Genomic DNA, 22,713 nt, shown 5'->3' on the forward strand with positions numbered 1-22,713 from the left:
CTTCTCAAGAGGAATTCTTGTTTGCGGGCAGTAAAACAGGAAGGCCAGTAGGGAACCTTCAGGGCGTGTGCTGGGCTGATGTTCCCACTTACGCTTGTGTGAGAAAGGCAGGGCTAAAGTGGTCTCGGGGGCAGTGGGCTTCTCCCTAGCTCTGCCTGCAGTGCCCTCATCCAGTCTGGACAGGGTGGGGAGGTGGGTAGCCCAAATCAGGGAAGTCCAGGCAGAAATACCCAGTCTCCAGCATATCAGTGAGCCTGGGCTAAGAAAACTGATTTCAGGCTCACTGTTGCCACTGTAGCCACCTGTGCATAATGTATCCTTGTTCTCATCCTTTGCCATTCCACATGGGGGCGCCGTGGCCTAGAAGAGGAAGGGCCTTGGCCAGGCTTGGAACATGAGGCACTTCCTTTCCAGGCCCAGACCAGAGGAGGAAGGGCGCTGAAGGCTGCCCACCTCCACCCCATCCAGGCATTAGAGGGATGACCAGAAGGAGAATAAGATACTCAAGCAAGAGACCCTCACTGGGATTCCTGAGCCTACAGCACATAAAACAGATCCCATGGTGGACCAGGAGATGGCGCTGTTCCCTCACAGGTAACTGAAGGTGAAGGAAACTCCCTCACTTTTAGGGGGTATTGGAGGGAGGCTGGAGTGGCAGGGAAGTATCAGGTTGTAGGAACCTATTTCTTGGGAAGCCTTAGGTTCAGTCACCTCTTTTTGAAGCTCACCCCCGGCCCCAAGTTACCTCTTTCCGCCAGGGTCCTCTAACCCCTTCCCAGGGCAGTGCCTGGGAGCGGCCCCTTACAACTGCTGGGTCTCTTCCAGGTCCTGGAGCCTGGTGAAATTCTAATGAAAAGATATGTCCATTCTCTCAAGAACATGCAACTGGTCCCATCATATAATTTTGCATACCTTTTAAAGGGGTTCATAGCCCCCAGGTAAAGGGTCCCCAGGCAAGTCCAACACCATTTCTGGAGGAGGAAACAGGTCCAGAGGGGCCAGTGACTCCCTAGAAGCCCAGTGTTGCACGAACACTGGCACCCGCCTTCGATTCCTCCAGACTTGGGAGGATGAGACTCAGAGTGGGCTGCAATGGAGGTACAAACCACAGCTGCTGCTGCAGGGCCATGAGCTGGAGAAGGGGTGCAGAGTCCTGGGCCCCCTTCCTGGTGCACTCTCTGAGGCTGAGACAGGGACCATCTAGGCTGGCTTCCCGAAAGCACAGGGAAGGCTGAGGCTGGAAGTACACACTGCCTTCCTTGCACTCGTCCGGCAGTTGCCCCCAGGCTTTCTCAAGCACAGAGGAGAGGGCAGTAAGAATGGTGGGAGATGGGGAGGGTATAGCTCAGTGGTAGAGCACAGGCTTAGCATGTATGAGGTCCTGGGTTCAATCCCCAGCACCCCCATTAAAAAAATTAAACTTTAAAAAATAATAATAAATAAATAAACCTAACCCCCGCCCCAAAGGAAAAAACTAAAACAACAAAAAAAGAATGGTGGGCAGTAAAGAAGGCTGAAGAAGTCAAAGGGAATGGTGCTAGCAAGATGAGTGGAGTTTCACAGAGGGTCTCACTTCCCCCACAGTGTGTCTCCCCCAAGATCTCCTACATCTGGTATCCATCTCTCTGTCCTTTTAGGCCTCTAGTCTCTGGCCCCCAGACTCCCCCTCTTTTGCCATCTCCCGTAAGCCTAGATAACCTTAATCCCCACACTATACATGCCGGGTTAAGCTCAGGCTGAGGTGGGGGAATAGAGGGCACGTGCGGGACAGGCAACAGAGCCAAATGGTGGGTTAGCACCTCCAGCAAGTTGTTGGGCATCCTCTGCCCCCGGCCAACAGTGTTGCTGCTCCTGCCACCCCCAGAGTGGGCACGGATGAGGGCAGAGGCTACGGGGGGGGGCACCAGCTGTTCCCAGCCCCCAGGCTGTGAGCATGCTGTCAGCGGTTCAGCCACCCGAAAAAGCTGCTGTGCTCAGCAGTGCGGCAAATGGGCTGGGAAGGAGGTGGGGGTCCAGGCCAGCTGCTGGCTGGGGCAGACACAAGTGGGTGTGCAGAAGGTTTGCCTGAAAAGCTCTCACTCTCTCCAATGGGGTGGGATCTAAGCCCCAGGAGCCCCTGGCCCAGCACCTCAAGGTGTCTCTGTTTCCATCTTCCTGGTTTAAGGCACTGAGGGACCCAGGATCAGGTGGGGGAAGAGCTGAACTGGGAGGCAAGAGATATAATTTCTGAAACCAACTCGACTACTAACTTGCTGGATGACCTTGGGCAAGTTACTAGTCTACTCTGGGCTTCAGTTTCTCCTCGTATAAAAAGGGCAAGTTTGGGCTGGATAATCTGAATGATCATGGGCAAGCCATCTAATACCTCTGTGCCTCAGTTTCTTGTCTGTGAAAAGTGGCTGCCACCACTTTCCTCACTGGGTAGTTAGAAGATAAAATAAAATCAAGGTCCTGGCATGATCCTGGGGTCACAGTGGGTGCCTATTTGTGTGAGTTTCCCTCTCTTGAAGCCTTTGGACAGGGTTTGTGACCCTTTATCCACTCCCATCATCAGGGGTCCTAGGAAGGGGGATCACCTTCCTCCTGCCCCCCCCCCAAGCTCTAGGGTCTTCCCTAGATGAAGGGGCCCAAAGAAAGCTCAGCGGGGGACCCAGGGTCTGGTCCCATCTGGCCTACCTTGATTTGGGGGTGGGGGGCTGGAAGGCAAAACCGAGTAGATGCCCTTCCGAAGCAGCAGGCCCCCACTCCCTCTGGATTCTGGCAGCACCGTGCTGCCCTAGCACCCCCGCAGCCCGCCTCTCTCTCCCTCAGCTCTCCTCTCTGCCTATAAATAGCACAGGACGTGCTCGCGGTGGGCATGACGCGGCTGGGCGGGCGGAGGGGAAAGAGACAGCTCTGCCGGAGCAGGTGGGCGGCGGGCACCGCTGCAGGAGGGGCACCACCGCCGGCCCCTTGTGCCAGGCTCCTGATGGCGGGTGTGATTGAGTCATCTCAGGCCCAGTGTCCGCGACTGTCTTTGCCGCCAGCCTATCTGTCTCTGGCTTAAGGGGCTGCGGGGAAGAGGCTGATCTTGGGTGGGTATTGAGCCCCCCAGATCCCGGGCACAGCTGTTCTCGGAGGGCACCTCTGGGTGGGTAGCAACGGTCCAGATGGGGAGATGTGTGTCCGCCCCCTGCCCGACGCAGGTGAGCATCCAACCAGAAAGTGACCGCAGCCCCACTCTCTCTCCCTTCTGCACCCCCCAGATCTCCTCCCCCTCTTCCTCAGGGCCTTTCCACGTCATTCTCCCCACTGGCTCTCCCCAACCCCTTCTCTCAAACCCAGATTCAGCCTGGATCAGGTTGCTTGGGTGGTAGGGAGTGAGGCAGCTTGCGGGAAGAAGGAGGTTTCGTTGTTACCGCTGGCCCCAGCCCCAGCATCCCTCCTCTCAGAGATGAGCACACTGTCCCACCTTATGGCCGTCCCCTTTCAACACCTCCAGCCCTGCCGACTCCCTGCCCCTTCCCTTCCTCTAGCCCAAGCAGATAGATAGATACACAGAACAGGCAGGTTGGGACGAGAAACATTTAATTAGGGGCCTGGGGGCTCAGCAATGCCCCAGCAGACCCATCATGCAGCCTCATGTACAGTGGGCACTGGGCCCGCCCCTGGGATATTGCTGGGGCGGGGGGGGGCCTCATGGCAGCAAACAGGGCACTGTGGCTTAAGCCCCCCTCTGCGAGGGAGAATTGGGGCAGGGGGCAGTGGGTGGGAGGACATACCCCTCCCACTGCATGGGAGGGTATGACTGTGCCCAGGATGGGGGTGGCATTGGCTGGCATGATCAAGGGCACACGAGGAGGCTCTGAGCTTGGGGAGAGAGAGGTTGGCACCAGAGAAAAGCAACCTGCAAGGGAGGGGTCCTCTTTGTGTGCCCCTATCCCCCGAGGGTGCCTACCCTCTTCCTTTCCTGGTGGCCAAACAGAATTCTTTATCTGTCTCCCACTCTCTCTTCCTCCCAGGGATCTGTGTCCTGGGCGAGGGAGCAGATACAGCTAGAAAAGGGACCCCTGAAAGAGCAGCCCTGTCCCCTGCAGAGGCCGAAGGGAGGGGTGGGGGAGGGCCATTGCGAGATCAGCCCTGAGGGTGGCACTCCTGGGGTGGGCAGGGGCCCCCTCAACTCCGACAGAAACTGCGAAGTACGGCCTTCCCGGGTGGTCAGTCCCGCCACTGGGGGCTTTTAGTGTCCTGACAGTGACATGGGGGTTGTTCTGACATGGGCCAGTTTTTCATTCTCAGTTGGGTTTCTGTGTTCAGGCTGCTCTTCGGTGTCCTTTTCCAGCTAACAACGGTAGGGTGAGGCTGCTCTGTGGTGACTCTCCTCCTTGAGGGGATAGTCTCTGTGCCATACCCTTGCCAGAACTCAGCCCTCCCCTCCTCTGTCCGCCTAGGTTTCAAGTAATGGGAGAGAGAACTGCAGAACTTTCCTGAGAAGTGATAGAGTGACAGAGGTGGTGAGGCCAGGAGGTGGACTCAGGATGCCCCGAATTTCCTCCCCACTGAGGGTGGAGGGCTGAGGGACCTGGGAAGCATCTTCCCGAGGTCCCACTTCCAAAGGGGCAGCTGCAAGGTCACACACAGAGAGACCCGAGCAGAGGCTCTGTGAGGAGAGGGGAGCCGTCAGGCATGCAGAGTGGTGAGGGCGTGGCGTGGGAAGGCGCTGGAAGAGGCAGCAGAGAAGTTCCCTGGGAACTTCCTCTCAGGGCTGGATTCAGCATGGCAACTGGACTGGCAGTCCCTGGGCTCTGGGTGGAGCTACTAGAAACTTCGCATTCCCTCCCACTTTTTCCTCCTCTCTGCCCCCAAATCTCAGAGCAGCAACCTCCTCAGGGCACCCTAGGGCCCAAGAAATAAAACCTTCCTCAGTGCAGAAGGCTCCCAAGCCATGGTGAGTGGCCCTGAGGAGAGAAGGAGGGAGGAAGAGTGTGGGCAGATGCCCGCTCCCCTCCTGGGGCCAGAAGCGAGGACCGGGCACAGGTAGAGTTGGCATCTGGGTTCTCGTGGCTCCTCTCAGATCTCGGTCAGGGCGTCGGCTGGCACCAGGCCCCGTTTCTTGCCACTGCTGACGCGGATGAAGCCGTCAGCATCCTTGGTCCTGCCCACGCCCACACAGATCTGAGCCAGAGAGACACGAAGCTGAAGCCTGGCACTGCCTACGTCCCTGGCCCTGAGTCCTGCTGATGTCTCCCAGGGGGCCTATCCCAGGGGATGATGTGGGACCAGCATCAGACGTGGTGGCTGAAACTGGGCTGATGGGAGCAGATCCCACGACGGTACAAGGGGCAGCAGCCAGACCAGGCCATCAGCAGACACCAAGCAGCACTTTGGGGCTGACCTTTGAGAGCAGCTGGTCTATTGTCCAGCAAGACTCCCATTTCATCCAGGAGGTAACAGGGAGAAAAGGACTTGCCCAAGGGTAACAACAGCTCAAAGGCAGAGCCAGCATTCAGACCCTAGCCTTCAGCTCCTCCCCCAACTGTCTCTAACATAACTCCGCCCCCTGCCAGTGGTGGCCACCAGCCCCAATTCCCAGCAGGAGATGACAGGAGGGCCCTGCAGTCCCACTGCTTCTAACCTGCCTTCCCTCCTGCTACCAGGCTGCAGGTATCCTCCTCCAGCGCGCTTGCCCACACCCCTGCCCGCCTCTCTCCCACGCACCCCACTCCAGCCGCTGTAGGGCCCAGGCCCTCACCTGGTTTTCCTTGAGGCTCATGTAGCCTTGTTCCTTGTTCCCGGAGAAGGGTTGGCAGCAGCGCCAAACGTTCTCTCCCGGCCTCACCCGCTGCACAAAATTGGCTGGGAAGAAGCCAACCCGGTCGCCAATCTTGCCCTGGGGATGAGGCCAGCAATGAGCACCCGTGACACCCCAACCCCTACTGCTTTCTCTAGACCCAGTGCCCTGGGAGCCAGTGCCATCATCCTCCTGATCGTGGGCTCTGTCTTTCCGAGCCGCTAGTCGGGTGGCTTCTGGGCCGGGCAGGGGACAAGGTGGGCAGAGGGACAAGCCTGGTGGGGAGGGGCAAAGAGAGAGCAAGGCCTGAGGGGTGGGCCTAGGCCTGGCTAGGGCCGGTGGAGGAAGGAGAGGAGGTCTTTGGGGTCGGAGAGAAGGCCGGGCAGTGCCCTCTGAGGGTGGGGGCTAGTGAGGTGCCTGCCACTCCCCACCCTTCGCTCCCACCCTGCCAAGTCACCTTCCACCAGTCCTCGTTCGAGTCATCCACCAGCATGATCCGATCTCCAGGCCTGGGAGGAGAGAGCCGGGGTAGCATATGGGGCAGGAGGGAGCTGCCCGCTCTGTATCCCAGTAGTCCTAGGCCCCCCTGCCCCCTGCATGCCCCCCTCGGCTGGGGGAGGATCCTTGATGCCTTTGGAGGACCCTGTGTGACCACAGGTGTGGCAGACACTCTTCAGGACAGAGGCTGGGCAGGGGACAGGAGACATGACGTCAGTACTAATCCCTCTTGGACTCTGACACTTCTGTCTCCTCTTTGGGCTCAGGAGCCTCAAGCATGCCAGGAGAAGGTTCCTGAAGGTCCCCTTCACACTCATGTTCCAAGGTCTGGGAGCACAGAGCCTTGAGGTTGGAGCCAGGCAGCTGCCGGGTGGGGCTGGGCCGCAGGAGGACTTACTGCAAAGCCAGATCATTGTTCTCCTGGGGCAGAAACTTGTAGAGCGCGACGTAGGAGTACATGGGCCCCACATCCTTCCGTAGCGGGGGCCTAGGGGGCTGTGGGAAAGCTCTGGATCATTGATGGGAGGGTGACACCTTTCTCACTCTCCCGCTGTCCCCTTGCCCTGACCTTGCCTACCCTGGGGGCTGGGAGGTGGGACACAGTGCTCTTGGGTCAATGAGAGCAAGAGGTCAGACTCTCCTATCTGCTGTGCTCACATGGCCCTGAAGGGACCGGGCAATGGACAGAGAAGGGGGATCACCTCTGCCCGCCACACCCTGGCACTGCCCACCCTTGGGGAAATCAGAGCTGTTGAAATAGACTTTGAGTCTCTCCCTGGCACTGCCCATCCCTGTAGGCTGAGGGTAAATGATGGAGCGGTGATACTCCCGCTCACCACACTCTCACCCACCTAGGGATCAGTGACAGGGAGAAGATACATCCCCTTCCCACCTGGCCTGTCAATGCTCAGTGCCAACATTGCCTCACCTGCTGTCCAGGGCTCTTCTCCTCTGGTCCTGACCCTTCGCTCTCGGCCGGGGCTGTGAATACTGGAGATGGCAGGGTGGGGCCGGGGTGTGAGGCAGCGGGTAGCGGCCCGCACTGTGTTCCATTCCTGCCCCTGGTCCCCAACCCCACTCACCGCTGTCGCCAGGGCCCTCCTCTGAACTGCGGATGCTGCCTTCCCCATCCTCGGTCAGCTCATCCCGCTCGCTCTGGGGACACAGAGAAGGGAGGGCTCAGACCCTTGACCCCCACCCTCAGAGACCCCTGCCCCCAAGGCTCCCCTTTGATGCCCAACATACCAGGCTCTGTGTGGGGGACTCAGAGGTGCTGCTGAAGCTGGAGCGGTTCATCAGGGCCAAGGAGGTGCCATAGCGCAGGGTCTCATAGACCGGGTCCACCTTCCCGCTGGCCCCTGCCAAATAGCCATGGTCAAGGCTGGACACCCAGCTGTCAACCTGGCTCTGCCCTGAAGCCCTCTATCTCAGCCGTGGCTGCCCCACTGGCTCCCCACCTCAGCCTAGCTGACCTCCGCCTCTCCCCTCACCTGCCCCTCCCAGGTCTTCTCATCACAGTGAGAGCTCCCTGTCCTCCCATGATGCACAAGCAGAAACCAGGAGCATCCTGGACCCCCTGCCCTCCTCACTGCCCACATTCACTCCATCACCTCATCCTACCTCCAAAACATGTCTAGAGTCTGCCCATTTCTCTCTGTGTCCACTGCTACCAGCCTGGTCCAAGCTACCAAACTCTTCCTCAGCAATTGGCCTCCCAACTGGTCACCCTGCTTCCACTGCAGCCCCTCCAATCCATACAGTAGCCAGAATGCTCTTGTCAAAATGCAAAAATTGACCTCAAAGTCAAAAAACACTCCTAGAATGGACCCCGAGCTCCTGTACCCATGGTCCCCTTTCACCCCTTCACTCTCACTGCCTCGACTCCAGCCTTGTTTTCCTTTTTTTGACCCTCTGCCCCTTCCTCTCTGGCCTGCCTTCTGTCCACAGTGGTCTTCTCCAGATCCTCAGACTAATTCCCCATCTTTCAAGTCTCTTGGATGCCTTCAATGGCTCTGTGGATGAGGCTGGTGCCTGCTTTTTCCTCTCTTTATTTCCTTTCCTTCTGTTTCAGGCATTCATCGAACAATGATTCACTGATGATTTGTGTGATTATCTATTTCATGTCTAGTTCCCTTACTAGACCATGACCAGTGTCCCTGGCACTTAGTAGCTGCTCAGTAAAGTGTTGGATGGATGTATGGATGAATGGATGGATGGATGGATGAATGAATGAATGAACTCTACATACAGGACAGGAGCATCCAAAAAAGGGAAGTGGTAGCAATGCCAAGGGCAGGCAGTGCCAGCGTGACTCAGGTGCCCTTCTGTGGAGTACATGGGTCTCTCATCACATCGCAGTGGGATCAGAGGCAACGGTGGACACTCACCCGTGGGTGAGGACTCTTTGCTTGTGGCACAGGCTGGTGGCGGATTATGCACCAGGAGAGGGGAGCTGAAGTTGCGGCGGAAGGAGGAGGACTGTGGTAAGAGGGGCAGAGAGATGGCATGGGAGGTCACAGCACACTCTCTGAAAGCCTGGCCTTCCCGAAGCCCAAACACCACCCCGCCTGCGGAACCAGCCTACAGGGAGCACTCATTCTCCCACATGCCAGTGCTGGGAACACTCAGCCAGCCATCTCCGCATGGTCCCCACTCACCGTCTTGCCTGGGCATTGCTGGTGGGAGATCTCTTCGGAGCACCAGAGGTGGACGCTGGCTTTGCAAGTCTTACACCGCAAGCCCTGCTTGGAGTTTCCTGGGAAGAATTTGTGTTCGGCAAGAAGGTTTGGTCAAGAGAGGCTACATCCAATGTCCAGGAGCAAAGAAGGCAGGTTGGGGTGCAGAGAAGCAAGGAGTTGGGCATCTTCATGCCAGCTTGGGGCCTGGCCTGATCCCCTACACGGTCAGAGTGGGAACTGGCCCTAAAGCCTGAGTTGTTAGTAAACACAGCAACACTGGGCTCCCACCCACCCCCAAGGGTGCTTGTGTGTCCACCCAGGGGGAGCAGCACAGTCAGGACTGGGGGCCCTGAAGTGTAAGAGCCCAATTTATCAGGCAGTTTTCCAGTCCACTCCCCATCCCCACTCTGGCCCCTCCCATTAGCACCCCAGGCACCTACCCACAATGAGCTGGTGGCACAGCTCACAGGGGCTGGCTCGCTTGAAGACGTGTTCTTGGAAGCTGTGCAGCCTCACTGGTTTGAGTGGTGCCAGGGGGCGGGGGATGGGGCAGGGGGACGGGGCTGGGGTGGATAGGCCCCTCTCCGTGGAGGCCAGAGGTGGAGAGGGAGGGGGCAGTGGGGTCGGGGGCGTCAGGAGCACCTCGGTGGGACACTTGAGCTCAGAGCCCGAGCGAAGGAAGAAGTTCTCCACACTCTTACTTCGGAGGATGGTCTTGAGAGAGAGCGAGCGCTTGAACCGCTGGAGCTGAGAGGGGAAGAGGGGCTGTGGGCGGAAGCCTTGAGGGGGCTAGCTCCCTGCGATCTGTCCTTGGCCAGGGGCAGCCTGAAGGCTGAGAACCAGAGATGAAGCACTAAGAGAGAGGCTGCCGAGTTCCAGAAGGTAGATCACCATCCCAGATGCCCATAGAAGCCAGACAGGAAATCTCTTGGAGCAAAGGAGGTCTCACCAGTCAGGCACTGAATTAGGAGTGGTGGGGACTGTGGCAAACTGGATGGCCAGTGAGCCGCTGCTCTAGCCAATTGGAGCTAGTCCATGGGGGCAGCCCAGCATTGCACAGCTTCCCAATTTTAAAAAGAAACCTAGACTTTTATGTAAAATTGGATAAAAACAAATTCAAGAGGTTTTATTTCCCTTTTTCTTTGCAGAAATGGTAGTATACTATATCTCCTGCGCCATGATTTTCTCATTTCACAGTAAATCTTGGAAACCGTTCCATACCAATACATAAAGTGTTTCATCATTTTTTTTTATGGCTGTACAGGAATTTCATTGAATAGGTATACTATTTACTTGAGTTAAAAAAATAGTACTTTGGGGACCAAGCAAAACACAACAGGTCCCCAGTTCTTGAACAGGGAGTGGGGGACTGGTCGCCTTGGACCCTCACCTTCAAGGCTGAAGGGCTGCAACACCCCAGCACCGCCACGGCCCCACCCCAGCTCAGGCTCCAGCACACTCAGTCTGTTTCGGGGTCAGAGCTCTTTGCTCCCACCTTGTCCATCCCCACCTGTTCTCCGTGCAGCTGCCAGGGAGGTGATCCCTGACCCTGCAAAAACCCTTTCGTGGCTCCTCAGGACCCAGCCAAGGGCCTTGTCCCAGCAATGAAACTGCAATTTGGCCACACCTGTCCTTCTGTCCCATGCCTTCCACCTCAGCCCAGATGTGAGGATTTGAACTCCTCTGTGTTGTACATCTCTGAGCTTATGTCCTCTTCTCTGGCCTTAGGCAATTAATTCCCGCTTTTTTCTTCAGGGTTTCCAGTGACTCTTTCTCCTCTGGGAAGCTATCTCTTCTGCAGGAATTCCATTTGGTGGGACCACTCCCTCCTCAGGGGCCACTGCACAGTAAATGACTTCCATTATAGCTCCAACCAGATTTATGTGGTCACTTACTTCCCACTCCTCCAGGAGTCTTTGAGCCCCTAGAGGGCAGAGAAAGTTGCTTCAAGTCCCCATAGTGGGCCTCAACACCTCGTAGGTGCTCAGTTAGTGTTTATTGGATAGATGAGAGTGGCTGGAATCCTACATGGAGCCCATGTTCTGGAGTGCAGGGTAGATTCTGCAGTGAGGCCAGAGTTCTTTCTACCGCTCACCCAAACACACCCTTTTTCTGCCCAGAGTGAGCTCTGCACCTCCCCATGTAGACCCTTGCACCCCTCCCCTCCTGCTGAGAGCCCTTACCCTGCCTGCTCCTTTCTACCAGTGATAGAAGAAGGGGGCCAGAGGCCTGGCTCTGGGCAGCGAGACTTGGCTAGTGTTCCTGGCTGGCACTCTGGGCAGTCTGTGTGCCATGGCTGCCAGCTTGGCAATCACGACAAGAGAATGGGGTGGTGGCCCCTCTAGGCCTGGGGAAGTCAGCAGGCCACACAACAGAGGAGGAAGCAGATAGGGAAATGTTTGGGCACAAGGCAGGCCCTGGTGTGCTCACTGAAAGGCCAGAGCCCTGTGGTGACTGGCAAGCTGAGTTGCCCAGCTCCTTCCAAATCCAGCTTCCTGGACAGCACTTTTGGCTTCTTTGTGTCTCCGAGAAGCAGGGCCCCAGGCCCCAGGTGCCTGGGCCTTGGGGCAGAGATGGTGGCCCAGAGGGACAATTCATTAGAGCACAAATGTGTTCTATGGACCAAAGGTGGTTCTGGGGGCTCTGACTGGCCCAGAGAGATGAGTGAACCACCCACTGCTTTGCCCAGAGGCCATGGGAAAGAGGCCTCTGGGAGGATGTACTAGGGGTCGGGGCAAAATGAAACCTGCTGCCTGAAGGCAAGTCACTTCACGTTGTCTCTCTGAGCCTCAGCTTCCCCACATCCAGGAGGAAGGAGTCAGGACTAGATGCTGTCTAAGCAATGCGGGCTCAAGTCCCTCAAGCAGAAACCTGAACTGGACATAATGAGGTGCTGTCGCTGTCAGAGTCCTGGAACTGAGCTAGCACATCGTACATAGCATCTCATTAATCCTGGAATGCCCCTCTGAGGTGGTGACAATTATTGTCCCACTTTTCAGATGAGGAACTGAGGCTCATTAGGGGTTAAGTCACTCGCTCATCATGAGGCCTCAGGTGGTAAGTAGCAGAGCCAGGACTTGAACCAGTGGCTTTGGTTGTAGAGCCCAGGTGACCAGAAGCAGGCCGGTGCTCTAGGCCCTGCCTTGGCCCTCACCTCTGCCCCTCATTTGTGCCATAGGCTTGTCCATCAAGTTAGTCATGAAACTTAGGGTTAGAAGGGACTTGAAAGACTGGCTACCAAGAGCAGTCCCCACTCTGCACTGCCCTGACCATGTCCCCTCTGAATTGCTGACTCTGTTGGTCACCTTTTGGGACAGGAAGCACACCCTTTCTTGGGACAGTCATTCCATCTTTGGGCAGCTGCAATCACTGGAAAGTGCTTCCCTATATAGAGCTGAAACCTGCCTCCCTGCCAATCGGCCCTGGTTCCTCCCTTGGCTCCAGAAAGGACTACTCCCTCTTACACACATCAGTCCTTCAAATATTTGAAGACATCAATCATGTTCCCCTCTCCCAAGGCCATTATTTCCAAAGTAATCCTCACAGGATGAGGTTTCAAGCCTCTGTACTCTCCAGCCTGTGCTCTTTCCTGGTCGCCCCTCTGGCATTAGTGCCAAGAGCCACCTCTGCAGAGTCTAGAGGCCTCTGGAACAGAATGTTCCCCAGCACCAGGGCAGCCTTGGCTCCCTGGTTCAGTTGTGAGCCCCAGATCCCAGGAGAGTGGAGAAGCGGGAAGGAATGCCATCTGGGGTGGCTGTCAGATGTCAAGGGCTGTGGCTGGAGGGAGGATGAGGACACTTCTGCCAAATGGCTTAATGCCTGCCCACTCCAGAGACATCTGACTTGGCTACCCAATACTCATTTTGGCTCAGCCTAGCCAGATATTCCTACTCCTGGGACTCCTAGTTCCCAGAGAAGACCTTTCCCCACCTCCTCACCAGCTATCTTTTTGGTGCCCCCACTGCCCCAAGACCCAATCCCTGGCATGTTGGCACCCTGGATCCCATTCCCTCCCAAATCGCCAGGAGCCTTGTCTGGCTTGGAGCCTGGACCACCAAGCCTATTATTCTAAATCCCTTCCTGGAGGCAGAGCTTGCTTCCTCCCCATCTCTCCACACCCTGGACAGTCCCTTCCTTCCTCAATACCCCACAGCATCTCCTCACTTCCTGCCAGCTCCTGAGAGAGCATGAGGCAGCTGGTGGCAGGTGGTGGCAGATGTGACACAAGCTGACTCAGATAGTAGAGCTGGCATGGCAGAGTCTTCCCAAGAATGGCACCAGAGGGAGTGATGGCAGGCCCTATGTAGCACGATGAGATGGGGACCCAGAGAGGGTGATGCTGACACTAAGAGGGGCACTGAGTAGCCTGGGTGCAGGAGTGATATCCAACCTTTAGGTGGGCAGGAGGCTGGACTTGGGCTGGCAAGAAATGCCCAGGGGACCCCAAACACTGGTGAATAAGTCTGAAATGTTGGCTTCACTGCCTAATGGGCACCAGCAACCAGCCTCAAGCTGAGCTGGGTGGGCAGCAACCAACCCTTTCCCTGCCTTCTCCTCCACCCCAACAGTCTGAAGACAGAAGCTTCTTTGGGACAAGTTTAGGTAGGGGGATGGGAGGAGACTGAATTCCCTCTCTGCCCACCTCTGCCCTCCTGAGGACTTTCCCCCGAGACTTGCAGCCCAGCTTGTGTTATTACTGAGTCTTTCATAAGGGTGAGGTACGGGTGAGGTACAGGTGAGGGGGCAAAGGGGCAGGGCTCCAACTGGCCTGGCAGAGAGGGACCAGGTCAGGTATACACTCTGCTTCTTTCCCTGCTCCTCCAATCTCTGTGGCTCAGACCCAGAGGTGATGGCATGGGATGGGTCCTTGGGCTGGGAGGAGGGAGGTACAGTCCTGCCAGGCCCTGACTGCCCCCTCCCCCCACAGCAAGCCTGCAGCCTGCTGCCTGCTGAGGCAGCACTACCCAGCACTCCTGCCTGCTTTCGGAGAGCTCTTAGGGAGAGGGCTGAGTGACCAAGCCATAGTGTGGGAAGTAGGCGGGACCTTGGAGCCCCCCAGTCACCTGAGAAGCAAACAGAGGGGTTTTATATGTCTGTCCAAGGTGACTAGAAGACAACTAGAAAAGGTCAGGGGCATTGGAACTCAGGGTGGGGCTCAGTTCCTGGAATCCTCTGCTTGAAAGAAGCTGTCACAAATATTCGAAGCAATATCCTCCTACCCTGGCAATTCATGCCTTTCCCAGTAGACTTGGCTCTCTGAGAGGGAGTTAACTCTGTGGTCTGAGAGCCTGAGTTCTCATTCCTTAGAAGGGAGCAGAAGGTCAAGTGTGAATCTGAAGACTTGGACATAGAAATCCAACGGGTCCCTCTGGCTTAGGGAGGGGAAGCCTACCTAGGATGCCTCAGCCAGACTCCATCCACTCTGGCCCTACTCATCTTCCCTTGGTCACTCCTCTGATGACCTTGACCTTGAATTAACCTCATATCCTAAGGGATGGTCAAGACAGAATTAGGAGGAAGTTGGGCATTGGAAAGAGCTATAGATGAGCTAGTGATACCAGGGGGGATCCAAAGACCCCACCCACTTGTGGTCCTGGCTGCGCCTCTTCTCATCTGGAAACAAGAGCCTGGTGGGAAAAATTTCCCAGGGTGGAAAGGAGAGAGTAGTCTTGGCCTGAAGCCTGGGGTTGGTGGGGGGAGGGAGAGCACTGTCCCTGCTCTCTCATCCTCAGGCAGGCTCAGGTTGCTTCCCGTAGAACTTTGCGGGTCAGCACCTAGAACTTGGGGAGGGAGCAGACTGATTAGAGGTGGTGGTGGTGGGGTGTTGAATATGAGCGGTGTTCTCACCCGCCCCACCCCCTTCAGTGCCAGAAGTCTGGGCTCCGCCTGACTTCTTCGGGGAATAATTTATTCATTGTGACTCCCGCAGGAGTAACAATCATACATAATTAGGGTTAATTATGACATTCATTAATTACGATGACTTCTTGTTTTGCTTCTACCTGCTCCCCCACAACCCAAGCCCCCGTCCCGCTGGCGGGGTGGGGGTTGAGGCTGCCTTTCCGCTTGGGAGCCGCAACAGCATTCCCCGGTCCCCGCCTGGGGAAGCTGCGCACCCCCCGGGCCACGGCCTCACGTCCATGAGCCTAACCTGGTTGAGAGGAGGGGAATATAGGACTGCGATGGGTCAGAGAGAGATGTCTAGAGAGACTCAGAGATAAATACACAGAGATGCCGAGAGAACCCGGGAGACACGCACACATATATACCAAGACAGAGACAAACAGGTTGTAGAGACATTTTCAGAGAGACACAGGCAAAAAGAGAGACTGAGCTACAGACTGGAGGACACGGATGGGGTGCGCCTCGCGTGCACACATGGGTGCGTACATCAGCCCACACCCGCTACACACCTCTACACACTCCCTCCGCCTTCGCTGCACCGACTCCCTCCAACAAAGCCGAGTTACAACCTCCCCAAAGGGTCGCGGCGGCGGGTCCGCTCATCACGCGCTCAAGGGCGTGTCGTGTTTGTGTGATGTGGGCTCCTTGTGGCCCCTCGTCACGAACCCATTGCCACCGGGTCGCCGCGCGGAGCCTTAGGGACCACACGCCCCCCCGTCCCCCAGTGACACCAGAGCACCCGAGGCCACAGTGTCGTGACCGTGTCGGGAGGAGGGCGCCCCAGCTGGGGGCTCACTGAGTAGGGGTCTAGGCCTCGAGCCTCCCAAGTTACCTTGGTTTCCTGGAGGGCAGAGACGGTCCCCGGGGAGGTGTGGGTGGCCGTGTCATCCGGTTCGTTCTCCTTCTCGCTCATTTCGGTCATGGTTAGGGGAGAAGGGAAGAGAGGATGCCGAGACCCGACGGCAGCCCAGCTGGAGGCAGGCTGAGGGTGGCAGGCGTCTCTCTGGGAACCTTAAGCCCTTCTCTAGAGACTGCCCCCACAGTGAACCCCAGGAGAAAACTCCCAGGCAAAGCAACCCCCGACTCCCGAGTGCGGGCAGAGAAAGTTCCCGGGTTGGCAGGTAACAGGAGGTAATTACACGGAACCGCGGGAACAGGAGGACCCCAGGAGTGAGGACCCACGGTCTGCAGAGGATGCTGCTCAGAGCGAAGGGAGGAGGGAAGTGGGGACTCCGGGATGAGCCGAGGGAGGGAGCGACGGAGCTGTCCGTGTCCGGCAGGCTCCGCTGTCCTCTGCGCCCGCCCCCCCATCCTCCTCCCCCTCCCCTCGCCGGCCCCAGCCCAGCACCCGGCGGCCCCTCCGCCCAGTCCTCGCCTCCCAACTTTGATTTAGGAGGTCGCCTTCTCCCTCCCCCTTCCCTCCGCGGCTGCCCCTCGCCGCTATGCAAATCAGATTCTCAGCTATTGGCTGCCGCGGTGGCCAGGAGGGCAAGCTGGGCGGAGCCTGGAGGGGCTCGACAAGATGGGGAGGGGCTTGGAGGGTAAAGAAGTGGAGGGGGCATTTTTACCCTGAAAAACCCGGAATTAGGGTGGGTTCCGTGACAAGGTTGAAAGAAGGCTCGAGAGATCGTATTAGAGTCTGGATGGGGTTTCAGGGAATAGAAATAGGTTGGCTCTCCAAAAGGATAGCCGAGAGTGAGATGAAGGTAGGACTTCCTGATAGCGAAACCGAAAAAGGATGGCGACCCTTCTGCCCCATTAACTGGATGCCTCTCTGCCCTGGAGACACTCTCTCCAAATATACACGTGCTTGGACTATGAGGTAGGGGTTCCCTCAGCAGAGAATGGACAACTTAACATCGTGTATCAAAGGCTAGGCCTGTTCTGGAAAGCAGGACAACTATACTGCTTTCCAGTCTTGTTGTCCGGACTTCAGCATAGAATAGGTCTCAGTCCCCACACTTAAGGTCCCCAAACCTCTCCAAGACACGCCCCCCTCCTAAAGAGCCTGCCACAAATGGAGTTAGATGGGGGTGGGGTGGGGTGGATAAGGAGTGGTGAGAGGAAGAAAGTACTTACCCTCCAAATCGTCCCCTGCCACTTGGTCTAAATCTACCTCTTCTAATGCATGTCGCTTTACCTGCCATTTTCCCAAGTTGTCCTCCCTCAACTCCTGCCGCTTCTAGCCCTGACCAAAATGTCTAGCTTCATCCCTTGGCCTGTTCAAGAAAATGGAGGTAGGTTGGAGGTTGAGAGCATCCTTCCCTGCCTGGGTGTGGGTGGAGAGGCTTCTTGATCTAAGCCTCCCTCTTCATCTGTTTTGGGTGATGAGATGGGGGTTGGGTAGCGCCCAAGGGGGTCTTGCCTTTATGCCAGCCCCAGAGGAGAGGCTGACCCCTGTGTCTCCCCTCCCTGCCCACCCATGCACTTGGCGGTTCATGCAATCTCTCTCCTCCTGAGGATGAGCTCACCATTGGAGCACTGCTCAGGTTACTGTGTCCAGGAATAGAGATTTATTTGCCAGTGGCAGAAGTAGGACAAGGGCAGCCGTGAGAGTTTGTGATTGTGGGGGCTTGGTCCCTTCCCCCTCCAGACCCACCCACTGCAGCTGCAGACTCTCCAGAGTGCTAGCTTTCCTGAAAGGAGTTTCAATAGCACCTGGCATTAGCCCTCAAACCAGTCTCCCCGAAGGCCTGTTCATTACCAGCCTGCTCCTAATCCCCTCTGAGGGCCACCCTCCTCCCTCTTGCCCAGCCCAGGTCAGCTCAACAACCCCTCCCTAGGCAACTCAGGAATGTTTGGAGCACCCTGAGATGGGGTCATCGGGCTCCTGTCTCTCCTGGGCTGGAGCGAACAGGGGCTTCTTCTGTGTTTGCAGACTTCCTAAGGGGAGGTACCCCTGTTTCCCTCCAAAAAGCAGGTTCTTTAGGGGCCAGTGCCTGTATAGTCACTAGTTCACTGGACATTGGGTAGGTAAATTTTAAAGCCTTGATTTCTTCATCAGCAAAATTAACGAGATAGTGTAGTACACCACTTAGCCCCTTGGAAAGTTCATTTTCTTCTTTCCTTTCTTCTGGGAGATTTGTCCCTTCCAAGATCTTTTTCTTTTCTTTTTTGTGGGGGGATGGGACAGGGAGGAGGTAATTAGGTTTACTTATTTAGTTATTTGTATATTCTTTTAATGGAGGTACTAGGGATGAACCCAGAGCCTCATTCATGCTAAGCATGCAGTCTACCACTGAGATTGCATATAACCTCTCCCTCCACCAAGACCATTTTCTGAGGCAGAGGGAAGAAACAGCTTCCTTCCCTCACTTTCTTCAGCTGTTTGGAGCCTGTTATTTCATGCAGGAACTGACTCAGAGGAGCCTCTGACTAGACATGGGAAAGAATTCCCAGAGGGAATCAGTGGTACTGGGGACCAAGGAAAGCCAGGGAAGTCGGTGGGCCCTGGGGTCTTGGGCATTAGAAGCCTGAGATGGGGCAGGGCTGGATCCCATGACCTCTGGCTGTCCTTTCTGGCCTGCAGCCTTCGTGTTTCAGACCTGTCTTTGATGAACTAAGTCTGAGTCATTGTCTCAGTGCCGACAACTCCCACTGCAGTGGTTCAGGAATGGAGCAGGAGCAACTGGGCAAGCTTCCCTTGGAGGAGGAGAAACACTATCCCATCTTAGATTTGGAGGGCAGAAATGAGGCGTGGGCAGAGCAAGGGTCGAGGTGCTGCAGGAGGATGAGTGGCCATCACTCTCAGAAGGGCTCCCAGACTGGAAGTCGTAATAGAGCTACAAGGGGGCCTCTTACTAGGACAGTTGAGTGAGTGAGTGTGGGCAGTGCTCTCGGGAACCTGGGGACAGAGGGATGGACCAGATGACTCCAAATCTGCCTATGGTACAATGCCCAGCACATTAAGAGAGCTTGGTCCTCATTCCTGGTTTGCCATTTTTCCTTGTTCTGTGACCTTGGGCAGAGAGCTGTCCATCTCTGGAGGGTCTTTGGTCTTCTATTCAGATTGGCAGAATTGGACTAGATTAGTTTGAAATGGAAGTTGGATTAAATGCGGGCAATAATTGTATATCTCTTAGTGTTCTTTCGAGGATTGAATGAGTCGATATATATAAAGAGCTGGACATATTAAGGACATGATGAATAGTTATTACTATTTAATTTTTAAAAATTTAAGGATTATTAATCTTAGTCTTGGAGATGAGTTTCAGGGAGTTCATGAAATCCTTGAAGATATATAAAATTTTGGAGAATAAGCATTTTCTAGGGGAGAATTCACAGCATTCATCTGCTCCTCAGAGAATCTAAGATCCCCAAAAGATTAAGAACCACTGGTCTGAATAACCCCAGGGCCCCTCCACTCCAAAGGGTTGATTCTCTGATGTGAGGGATTGCTTCCTCCCTAAGGACTGACCTATTTTCTCCCATAAGCACCTTCACTTCAAGCCCCTCCCTGCTGTGGCCTCTGCCCCTATGCGTTGCCAAGAACAGCCCAAGCCAAACACATGAGTAGCTGGCCTTTTCTTCCAGCTTTAGACTTGGGGCTCCTAGGGCAGAGGAGTTTGTTATGGTTGAGGCTAAGTCTGGGTTCTCATTTCCCAGCTGGGGAGAGAGAGAGGGCCCAGGCTCAGCTGAGCCGGGGATGCAGAGAACACAGTGAGAGGCCTGGCCTGGCCCAGTCTCCCATACCTCCCCTTGCCAGCCCACCCAGGGCCCCAGAGGCAGATACCACTCCAGTGAGCTAAGGCCCATGGCAAGCATCAGTAATTATGATTTTATGGAAATATAGAAGGCTCTTACGCAAGTGCCTGACACACTTCCCGGCTGTGGCATCTGGGACAGCCAGGTCCCCAGGGGCTGGAGGAGGGCCCCTCCACCCCCTGCTGCCACCAACCTCAGGACACTGGCATAGAGCCGCCCTCCCACTGCCTGTGGCATTGTCCCTAACACGTCCTGGGTGAGCTGTTCCCTCTCTCTGTGCCCCAGGCTCCCTGGAGGGGAACAACATGGGCTCCAGTGTCTACAACCCCTCCCCCCACCCCCACCTCCACCAAGCCAAGGCCGCCCAGAAGACCTGTTCTCATGGGTGCGGGCTACTGGTGTTGGGGATGTTTCCCTCTCCTCCATGAGGAAAGCTCCTCTTTCCAAGAAGCTGTTCTCTTCTATTCTGTTTCTTTTCTCCTTGAGGCCATGGACATAGGGCTGACAGCAGCCTGTGTATGTGTGTGTAGGGGGGTAGGTCATAGGCCCTGGCTGCCGCTCCCCAGGCTCTGTGCCAGTTTGCCCACCCCCACTTCCTATATCTCAAATAGCATCCAAAGCCACTGCTATCTTTCTCTAGTCCATTCCCCGTACCCGCCCACAAAGCGTCTGTTACCAAGGTAACAGAAATGTCATTACTTTGGGGTGAGCAAGGAAGTGGAGCCCAGTGGATGGCGCAGGGCTGTTAGGGGTTAGAATTTTGGAAATATGAGCACTGAGAGCCCCCAGACTCTTAAAAGAGGATATTTCCATGCAGAGGGACCCTGGGCACAGACTGGGGTGCAGGGTGCTGCTTAGAGCTGGTGGAAAAGAGGGAGGATGAAGTCTGGAAGCAGCTGGATCTGGGTGTTCTGGTGAGGGTGAATCTGGCTTACTCAATGGCAGAAGCAGGAGGGTAGTGATGCCAAGGAGATGTTAAGGCAATGAGAATGGAATGCCTTTAACTCCTCCTGGGGAGAGGTTTTCTGTCTGGGAGAGTCTAGACCCAGTTGAAGCAGCTGCTGGGGAACCTGGGGGCAGCCTGGGCCCACAGCGCCCCCTGCAGACTACACAGAGAGCAGCACTGGATGTCTTTCTGTTGGGGTAGGGGGTGTAGTCCGGGCCTTGGAGGTTCTTCATTTGAGATGTCTAAACTGTGAGGTCCTACTAAATGCCTAGAGAGGTTCTGGGCACCAGGGGTGCCTGATTCCTGCGTTTGAGGCCCTCCTGTAAATCCTGACCCAGAGAGGGTCTCTCTGAGCAGACTTGGGGGTAGGGAACAGTGGGGACAGAGGAGTGCTACAAACTGAGTGACAGAGGCCACCTAGAGGCCTGGAAGGCAGAGAGGCCAGAGTATCCCAGGCAGAGGGAACAGCCTGGGCCAAGGCTCAGAGGTGTGAAACAGAACAGCCTGGTCTGGCAGCTGCAGGAAAGCAAGGGAGAGGAGGAGTGGTGAGAGGGAAAGGCAGAAATAAGTGGACAAACGGCCTTGGATGCTGGGCCAGGAAGATGGGTTTTCCTGCACAAAGGAGCTTCTCAGACTCACTCACTGGAGCCCAGGTAAGTAATCCAGGTGTACCATGGAGGTATGGGGGGTGGGGTGGGGGTGCGGATAGGCAAAGTGGTTCACTCAGAACCTGAACGGAACTTAAAGGGGGGAGGGCACAGCTCAAGTGGTAGAGTGTGTGCTTAGCATACACAAGGTCCTGGGTTCAATCTCCAGTACCTCCTCTAAAAATAAATAAATAAGTAAACCTAACTGCCCCCAACCAAGGGAAAAAAAAAAAGAACTTGAAGAGAATTTAAAGACATGGCTCTATATTAAATGTGCAAGACTTGCTTTTGACTCCAAGAATTTCCATGTTAGTTTTCCTACAAAAAATGATTTTAAGCACTAACCATTGTATGCTACCGATGCCCTGGAAGATGGACCCTGGTTCCCCAGCAGTTTCCACTGCACAGCTTGAGAATGGCTCTGAGAGTGATTGGAGGCCGTGGGCTTCTCCATGGAGGAGTGGTACAGTCATTCCTGTGTCTTAGGGAGATCCTTCTGGCTTTCAAGGGTGGCAAAATAGAAACAGAGAGCTAGAATAGTGGGGTCTTAGGGTCCTCTGGCCAAAGGCTTCACTGTGAGGATGGCCTGGAAGCAGTACTGTGTCTTGGTCTGGATGATTGGCAGGGTTGCAGGGCACTGAGGCTCCAGCCCACTCTCACTAGCTGATAACCTTGGACACATTGCACACTTGTTTCCTGGACTGTAATGGGGGACCTTCCTTCCTCGTGGGGTGGTGGTAATGTGCAGTGGGACCTGGAGGATGGCACAACCTTAAATCCTCAGGGCAAGCTGCTTCCCTTGCCTACAATGCCTTTCCCTCCCTCCTGCAGCCTTCACCACGTGCTGCTCATCCCAAGGGAACGCCCAAGACAGAGCCACACCCAAGGAGACAAAAATCCTGTTTCCTGCCCCTTCTGTTGTCTTCAGTCCCTCCACCCCCATCTAGCAAAACCCCAGCAGCCCAGCCACTGTCAATCATATTACTCATCCTCAGGGCTCACAGCCCAGGAGAGGAACAGAAAGTATTTTGTCCCCTTTTTGCAGCTAGAGAGGCCGAAAGCTCAGGAAGGCCAGAGGTCACTGCCTTCATTGGAATTCAGGTTCTGGATTCTGATACTTCTTTGAGAGCTTTTTTTTTTTTTTTAGCCCTTTTATTTTAGACCTATAAGTAAGGATGCCAAGACCAACAATCACCAGCTGCCCAAATACCAAAAAATCATGCTTCCAAAATCTCTTAATGTCAAGTTTGCATGAGGAGCAATCAAGCTGCCCTACGTGGTGTGCCACTCATGACAGAAGCCCATGAGGAACACTTCCCCATCAGCCCTTCTTTCTTTGGGGAACGGGTAGTAGACCTCATTCTCCAGCTCTCCAGGTTGGAATGTTGCCTGGATATTCATTTTAGTTCCACTCACATTTATCAGGCAGAATATAGGGGCATGATACAGTCATTAGGAGGAAGGCCTGAGTTCAAACACTTAGCTGTGTGACCTTGAGATAACTACTTAACCTCCCTGAGCCTCGGTTTCCTCATCTGTATAATGGGGGATGATAATAGAATAATA

The 22,713-nt window shown here is 55.5% G+C and overlaps 1 protein-coding gene and 1 non-coding gene across 2 annotated transcripts; both read right to left on the bottom strand.

Annotated features, from left to right (window-relative positions):
* Positions 1–3,558: 3,558 nt before the first annotated feature.
* Positions 3,559–16,257, bottom strand: STAC2 (SH3 and cysteine rich domain 2). The gene is made up of 11 exons (XM_031468210.2): positions 15,683–16,257; positions 9,387–9,693; positions 8,926–9,023; positions 8,656–8,746; positions 7,514–7,626; positions 7,351–7,423; positions 7,197–7,258; positions 6,666–6,763; positions 6,228–6,279; positions 5,732–5,869; positions 3,559–5,154 (listed from the first exon to the last, which is right to left on the bottom strand). Exons 1-11 carry the CDS (start codon positions 15,770–15,772, stop codon positions 5,050–5,052), a joined length of 1,227 nt encoding a protein of 408 aa, XP_031324070.2. The 5' UTR covers positions 15,773–16,257; the 3' UTR covers positions 3,559–5,049.
* Positions 16,258–22,318: 6,061 nt separating this feature from the next.
* Positions 22,319–22,455, bottom strand: LOC116158008 (U11 spliceosomal RNA). Its single transcript, XR_004142238.1, has one exon. It is a non-coding gene; the product is annotated as a U11 spliceosomal RNA (small nuclear RNA).
* Positions 22,456–22,713: the final 258 nt, after the last annotated feature.

This window comes from Camelus dromedarius, chromosome 16 (genome assembly GCF_036321535.1).
Source record: "Camelus dromedarius isolate mCamDro1 chromosome 16, mCamDro1.pat, whole genome shotgun sequence".
Taxonomy (NCBI): domain Eukaryota; kingdom Metazoa; phylum Chordata; class Mammalia; order Artiodactyla; family Camelidae; genus Camelus; species Camelus dromedarius.

Excerpts from the sequence above, each read along its gene's own strand:
- STAC2 (XM_031468210.2), bottom strand. The coding sequence starts at position 15,772 with ATGACCGAAATGAGCGAGAAGGAGAACGAACCGGATGACACGGCCACC. Across the intron at positions 7,627-8,655 it reads CAAAGAGTCCTCACCCACGG|GGGCCAGCGGGAAGGTGGAC; the intron begins GTGAGTGTCCAC and ends GCTATTTGGCAG. Across the intron at positions 7,424-7,513 it reads AGTCCCCCACACAGAGCCTG|AGCGAGCGGGATGAGCTGAC; the intron begins GTATGTTGGGCA and ends CTGTGTCCCCAG.